Genomic DNA, 7,513 nt, shown 5'->3' on the forward strand with positions numbered 1-7,513 from the left:
GCTGGCCTCGAACTCAGAAATCTACCTGCCTCTGCCTCCCAGTGCTGGGATTAAAGGCATGTGCCACCATGCCCAGCTTGTTTTGTTTTTCTAAGACAGGATTTCTCCGTGTAACCCTGGCTGTCCTGGAATTCTCTATCAGGCTGGCCTTGAACTTGGCAATCTCCCCCTCCTGTGCCTCCAGAGCACTGGGATTAAAGGTGTGCACCACCACCTAGCTTTCCTTTTTTTTCTAATTATATTTTCATTTCTTGTGTTTGTGCATGTGCGCATCTGTATACCCATACCACAGTTTGCGTGTGGAGCTCAAGGGAACCTTGCAGTAATTGACTCTTTTAATCCTAAGATCAAACTCACATCAGGCTTAGTAGCAAGCATCCCTGCCTTCTGAGCAAACTCACCAGACCCTTTTCCTTTGTATTGAAACAGGGTTTCGTGTAGGTCAGGTTGTCCTTGAACTTACTAGGTATTCGTGGTTAACCTTGAACAACTACTTCTGTCTCTATCCCCCAAATTCTGAGATTACAAACATGCACCGCCACACCCATTTTTTTAAAGAAAAGAATGAACTGTGATACCTTAGGTGGGGTGGCCCATTACCTATAATCCTTAAATAGAGAAGTTGGAGCAGCAGAGGGTTGCCTCTAATGTGAGGCCAGCCTGTATGTATAAACACAGTTCCCTCAGCCTGCCAAAGTGTCCTCAATGTTTATGCCTCACAAATCAACCTAGAGGCCCCACCACCCAGGACCAGGCATCCAGACAGATCACATGGTCTTTGATTCCTACCAGAAACAGTAATTGATGGGGAATCTCTCTCAGGCACCCTCACCTAGAGGCAAGTTACATATCTTGTGTTGGAGTTGTCATAGGACAGCCTGAACTACAATATTAGAGAATCTCAACTCCCTCCTTCTATAAAAGAGGCAGGCATAAGCCAGGCGTGGTGGCGCACGCCTTTAATCCCAGCACTTGGGAGGCAGAGGCAGGCGGATTTCTGAGTCTGAGGCCAGCCTGGTCTACAGAGTGAGTTCCAGGACAGCCAAGGCTACACAGAGAAACCGTCTCAAAACAAAACAAAACAAAACAAAACAAAACAAAACAGGCATGCACAGTGGCAGGACAAGCCTTTAATACTATCACTCATGATGCTAAGGCTACATGCAATTGCAAGTTCAAGTCCAGTATAGGCTATGATGAATGTGTTTATAGTTAGCCTGGGCTACATAACAAGAGCTGGTCTCAAAAATTTTTTTCTATGATAGAAATGTCCTGAGTCTCTGTTGTCCAGCTACATGTAGCTATCAGAACTTTAAAATGTAGAGCCTGAGGAATAGAATTTAAATTGATTTTGTCTTTTAGAGACAGGCTTGTGCTATGCAGCTCTGTCTGGGCTCAAAATACAAATCACCTTGCCTCAGGCTCGCACAATCTGACCGTTCAAGTATAAACTACTCTACCCAGCTCAGATTTTTTTTTGGATAGGCTCTATGTAGCTCTATCCTAGAAATTATTATATATACCAGACTAGTCTTGAACCCACAGAGATCCACCTGCCTCTGACTTCTTGGTGCTGGCATTAAAGGCATTCACCACCATGCCCAGCTTAATTTATTATTTTTATATGAGTGGTTGCTTGCATGGATGTGTACCACATGTGTGCAGTGCTCACATAGGCCCGATGGTGGCATTAGATCCCCTGGGGCTGAAGTTACAGACAGCTGTGAGCCACCTGGCGAGTGCCAGGAATCCAACCTGGGTTCTCTAGAGGAGCAGAAGGAGCTCTTACCAGATAAACTAGCTCTTCCATCTTTTCAGGATGTTTTTTTCCTGAGACAAGGTTTCTCTGTGTAACAGCCCTGGCTGCCCTGAAACTCACTTTGTAGGCCAGGCTGGGTTTGAATTCACAGAGATCCACCTGACTCTACCTCCTCCTGAGTGCTGGGATAATTTTTTGTTTTTTAAAGGGAGACAGGATCTCAAATAGCCGTGCTGATCTTGAATTGGTAATATAGCTGAGAATTCCTTTAAACTCCTGATCCTACCTCCACTCAAGTGCTGGGGCTCAGGTGTGCAACACAACACTTGGTGAGAATTTTAAATTTTAATTGACATTCTAATAGTCACATTTGGCTAGTGGTTAGTATTTTTTTTTTCTTTTCCCCCGAAAATCAACGCTTGAGCCTGACTATGCTGCGAAGGGTGATAGGAATGTGTTAATTCTGTGTCTGTTTAAGATGGGGATGGTCATTATCCATGGTAGTGCTGGGATGGAGGACCTCAACCAGCCACAGAATGCTTCTCTTGCCTCTTTATTCTCGACGCGAGTTTGTCCCCTCTGTGTTCAAGGTCCTCATCACATTTTGATATCCCCACTCCTTCTGGGTCTCTGAGTTTCTGGGTGCCTCTTGACGGAAGCGTCTGGAACAGAGAGCTTCACACTTTTCTCTGCCAGTTACTAATGGTTTCTGGCGAGAATCAAAGACCACATGACCTGACCGGAGGCCTGGCCCCGGGTAGTGGGGCTTCCAGTTGATTTTAGGAGGCATAGACATTTGGCGATACTTCTGGCAAGCCGGAGGAACTGTATCCACAGGGTGGTATACCCAGTCTTGTCTGTCTAACTGCCGGGAGGGTTGCTGTAGCTCAATCAGTACAGGCACCTCTGAAAAAGTTTTCATGTCCGTGGAGATCACTTGGGCCTTGGGAGGGCAGGAGTTTTGATTGAAGGGGACAGAAGTCCAGGGTAAGTGCTGCTTGGTATTGTCCTTATGAGAAGCCATCTTACATGCGAAGGATTTCACTGGGGAAGGTGTTAGCATTACTGTCTGAAGTGAGCCTGAGATTTGGGCAGAATCTGTACCTGGAACATAACTTAATCTTTTGGCGAGGCCAGCATCTAGGATAAGGGCCGAGTCCTTGCAGGGGATAGCTTGCTGGGTAAGGCCTGGAGGCTTGAAGCCAGAGCCCCGGCCAAGTGCTGGGTCCTGGTGAGGACAGGGATCGTGCTCTGTTGCAGAGCACTCGTGAAGATTAGAGCTTTGGCTATGTTCTGAACTGTAAATGCTAACATCTTGGTTAAGGTCCGATCTTTTTTCGGTTTCAGTGGCATTGATGAGGCTGCTGCTCTTGTAGGAGTCAGAGTCTTGGATAAGATCTGGGACTCTACAGATTTGAGAATCTTGGATAAGGCCTAGATTCTTGTAGTCTCCTGAGTCTTGTGTGAGACCTGAGCTCTTATGGAGGCAAGAAGTTTGGACAAGACCTAGGCTCTCATGGGTACTAGGTTCCTGGGTAAGTCCCGAGATTTTGTTAACTTCAGAATCTTCGGTATGGTGCTGGTTCTTCTGTGGTCTAGAGTCTTGGGTAAAGCCTACATTCCTGCAGACTCCTGGATGTTGTACAGTTCCTGTAACATCATTACCTCCAGACTCTCGGCAGGGGTCTGGCCTCTCATAGGTGGTACCTAGGGAGGGGTCTTTACTTTTGTTGATTACAGGATCTTGGTTTGATGGAGCATTCCTGTAGACCAGAGAGTCTTGCATAAAGCTCAAAGTACTCTGGCCAGATGTTTCATTAAATATCCCATTCTTGTGGAGACTGGGATGTTGGATGCCATCTAAGGCTGAATGATTCCTGAGAACACCAGCATCTTGGATGGCAGCTGGACTCCTCAGGCCAGAATCTTGAGAGATATCTAGATTCTTTTGAAGGCAAGAGTCTTGAGAACCGTTTGGATTCGTGTAGAGGTAAAGATCTTGAGTATGGTTTGGAAACTTGTAGAAACCCAAGTTCTTGTTGACACTTGGGGTCAAGGTAAGCCCCGGGTTCTTGTGAAGGCTTGAATCTTGGGTAAGGCCTGGGTTCTTCTGGAATCCTGGATTTGTGGTAAGGCTTGGGTTCTTGTGGAAGCCTGGATCTTGGGTAAGGCCTGGGTTTTTCTGCAGTTGTGGATTTGGGGTAAGGCTTGGGTTCTTCTGGAGTCCTGTGTCTTGTTGTGTCAAGCCGGTGTCCTTGAGAACTCCGGAATCCTTGGCAAGTGATGGAGTCTTTTGATGGTCAAGGCCTTGGTTAAGGTTTTGATTCTCGGGGTTTGGAGGTTGGATTAAGGACTGAGAGATGGTGGAGAACTGAGGAGGGATAGAGAAGTGGGAAGAGGAGGCCATTTGAGGAGAACTGGGAGTTGAGAGAAAGGAGGGGGCTTGTGTTAAACTGGAAGGCTTCAGATGGTTAGACTGAGACACAGCAAACGTTCTGGGAGAAACAAGCGGCAGAGAGAGAGTGCACGGAGCAGGGACAGTGGTCAGTGTGCTCTGGGTGGTGCTGGGGGAGTGAAGGCAGGGTTTCGAGGGTGTGGCATCCTGGGCATAGACCAGGAACTGGTGGTAGAGTGGAGCCTGGACTTCCTCAGTTTTCTTCTCAGAACGGCAAGGATGAACGCTGCTGTAAGGGAAGGTCTTGGGCTGGGAGAACTTATCTTTGGCATGATCTGAGATCTTCCATTCCATGTTCCCCAACTCCAGGTAGCCCAGCCTAGGCCCCGAAGGAGGCTCAGCAGTGTCCCCACCATGCTGCTTTGGTGTTTGCTCAGCTGTACCAGAATTTACTAGGCCCATCATCTCTTGGGGTCTGGAGAGGATGTTCAAGTCCTTCCGGATGTACCTCGAGTCCTGGGAGCCATGCCTGGGGAAGGTGCTTGGCTTCTCTCTTCGGGCATCATAGACCATATGGCCAGTAGAAAAGCTGGGGCCAAAAGTAGCCACCACTGAAGGAACAGAAGAAGGGGTAGGGGTCAAGGTGGTGGTGGGAACTTGAACAGGTGCTTGAGTCATGGACAGTGCTAGGGCAGGGGCTGGGGCACAGGTTGGGACAGGGGTCAGAACACAAGTGACTGGAGTAAAGGTTGGAGCTGGGGCAGAGGTTGGGTTGGGCACTGAGGTATGGGCATACAAATGAATCGGAGAATGGGATGGGGCATGTGCTGAGACTTGAGACTCTTTAGGGACATCAGCTTGGGAGTGGGTCAAGGTGTGTACTGGGATTGGGACTGGATCGTGGCCGTGGGATTGGAAGGGAGCATATGTAGGAGACTTGGGTGGGGGTTGAGGTGATGTACAGGCTGAGTTTTGCTTAGGTTTGTGGGCTAAATCCCGGGCTGGGGTTGGGGCTGGAATCTGGAGTGAGCTAGAGGGCAGGAGGTGGGGCTGGGCCTGACCCAAGGCATGGGACTGACTGTGAGTTGTGGCCTTGACGGGGGAATAGGGTGGGTTGGGGGCTGGCTGACAGGGTGAGGTTGGGGATGGAGCCTTGACTGGTTTGGGGACTTCACTGAAGGCTGGGATAAAGTCTGGTGCACGAGATGGTGATGCATGGGCTGAGGTATGCTTAACATCCTGTGCCCTGAGTTCAGAGTGCTCTGAGGTCTGAGTCTGGGACTGGGTGGAGAGGTGCTCATGGGTGTTGGTTGAGGTATAGGTTAGAGCCTGGGCTGGAGCATGGGGTGGACTGTCAACTGGTGCCTTAGTCTTGTTGTCTTGGGGTGAAGAGGATGGAGCCATGTTCAGCTTGCTTATCTTTGGAATTTGGGGAGAAATCTCTGGCCTGGCGAAGGAAGAAGCTTGAGTCTTCGTGGCTGGGTCCTGAGATGATTCTCCAGCTCCCATTAGCCCTTCTTTCCACAGCTCCCACGGGGCTTCTGTGGGGGCTCTGCCATGTCCACACTGGGGTGGCATCCAGCAGGACCTAGAAGTGTTCTCATCATTTGTGTTTAGTATCCAAGAGTCTAGGTGATTGCCGTGCCCAGGTAGGAAACCGGGACGGTGGTGGAGTCGGGCAGGGGTTCTTGAACACAGGTTCTTGGTATCTGCAGTACAACACATGCACATGGGTCAGCTGTTTAGAACAGTGGGTTGCTGGTTGGGAGGGAAAGCAGGATGGGAAAGGACAGGGCACCGGGGTGGGAATGGAGGCTGTGACAAAGGAGACAAGTCCATCCCCAGGAGGCCACTCACCTCTGGGGAAATAGAGATGGAAAAGAATCCGCAAAGAGCTCTTCAGATGCTTCCAGAGCTGAGGGGAGCAGAGGAAGGAGAGCCCAGAGGTAAGGTGAGCCCTGAAGGTCACCATTCATCCGGCCACATCCCAGCCATCCTCCCGCTTTAGCCCCTTGGACACCCCAGAGCTTAGGCTCAGCATAGTGGCACATGCTTATAATGACAGCTCTCAGAAGACTGAGGCAGGGAGATCTTAAGATTCACCCTGAGTCTCCTAGTGAGAGTTTTGACTCAAAACAAACAAGCAAACAGCCCGAGTCCCCTCTCCCCTGTGCCCAGACCCTGCCCTGACCAGAGTCACCACATTGATTCCCACGTTGAGCAAGATGAAGGTGCCCAGAATCAGGAGAATTGAATCTCCTAAATCCTGGCATTTCCTGAAGTTGGTGCCGGAACAGGAATGGGCTCCGTGGTAGATTCGTTCACCCATGACCTGGGATCCCAGGCCTACCTGGGCCCCATGGCCCCTACAAACTAGAAAACAGGCCCCACCCCCTAGTGGGGGAGGGAAAGAGGATTGAGTCATAATGGACCAGGCAATCTGGATCACAATGAGCCTGTGGAGGAGAAGGTCACAGGATGAAGTGCCCTGGTGACCAGGTCTGAGAAACCTAAGCCTATAGGCCAGCACCCCTCCCTTTTTCAGTCATCCCCACCCCCGGCCCACATGGCGCTTTGATTGACTCAAACGCACCTTACTCGTGAAGTTGAAAACCTAGAATCTTTCACCCCTTAATGACTCCTAAGTCCTAAGACCGGGAAGCCCCTTGACCTCAGAGACTTGGTTGGAATCTAGAGTCTTAGACTTCTTCCCACACTGAGCCTCGCGCTTTTGTCTGCCTGCTCTCTGACCTCAGTGTTTTGTTTGTTTTTTGTTTGTTTGTTTTCCCTGAATTTATTTTATTTTATATGCATGAGTATGTTGCCTGCATGTGTGTGTGTGTGCCATGTCTGGAGGTCAGAAGAGGACATCAGGTCCCCTGGAGCTGGAGTTACAAATGGTTATAAGTCACCACATAGGTGCTGGGAACTGACCCAGGTCTTCTGCAAAAGTGACAAGTGCCCAACTACTGAGCCACCTCTCCAAGCCCTGACCTCAGAGGTTCTTGAGCAGAGTTCCTTTGGGAACAAGAATGAAGATAAGGTGGGTGCATTGAGACCTCCGATCTGTAGTTTAGAGCTTTTCATATAGGATCATGGGGGTAGGGGTGGGTGGGGGCCAAGTAGCAGGAACATGGCCCCCTGGACAACAAGAGCATCACCCCAAGAGTGGTTTCTCATTTCAAGAATCCCAGGTCAGGGGCTGGAGAGATGGCTCAGTGGGTAAGAGCACCCGACTGCTCTTCCGAAGGTCCAGAGTTCTAATCCCAGCAACCACATGGTGGCTCACAACCATCCGTAACGAGATCTGGCGCCCTCTTCTGGGGTGTCTGAAGACAGCTACAGTGTACTTACATGTA

At 49.7% G+C, this 7,513-nt stretch overlaps 1 protein-coding gene across 1 annotated transcript; it reads right to left on the reverse strand.

The window, feature by feature from the left end:
• Positions 1-2,089: 2,089 nt before the first annotated feature.
• Spem3 (SPEM family member 3) lies at positions 2,090-6,508 on the reverse strand. Its single transcript, XM_021178382.2, is given in 4 exon segments — positions 2,090-2,390; positions 2,392-5,863; positions 6,012-6,069; positions 6,346-6,508. Coding segments are annotated over 4 exon segments (3,702 nt in total). The 5' UTR covers positions 6,484-6,508; the 3' UTR covers positions 2,090-2,356.
• Between the last annotated feature and the right edge of the window lie 1,005 nt (positions 6,509-7,513).

The sequence above is a fragment of the Mus caroli genome, chromosome 11, assembly GCF_900094665.2.
Source record: "Mus caroli chromosome 11, CAROLI_EIJ_v1.1, whole genome shotgun sequence".
Classification (NCBI taxonomy): domain Eukaryota; kingdom Metazoa; phylum Chordata; class Mammalia; order Rodentia; family Muridae; genus Mus; species Mus caroli.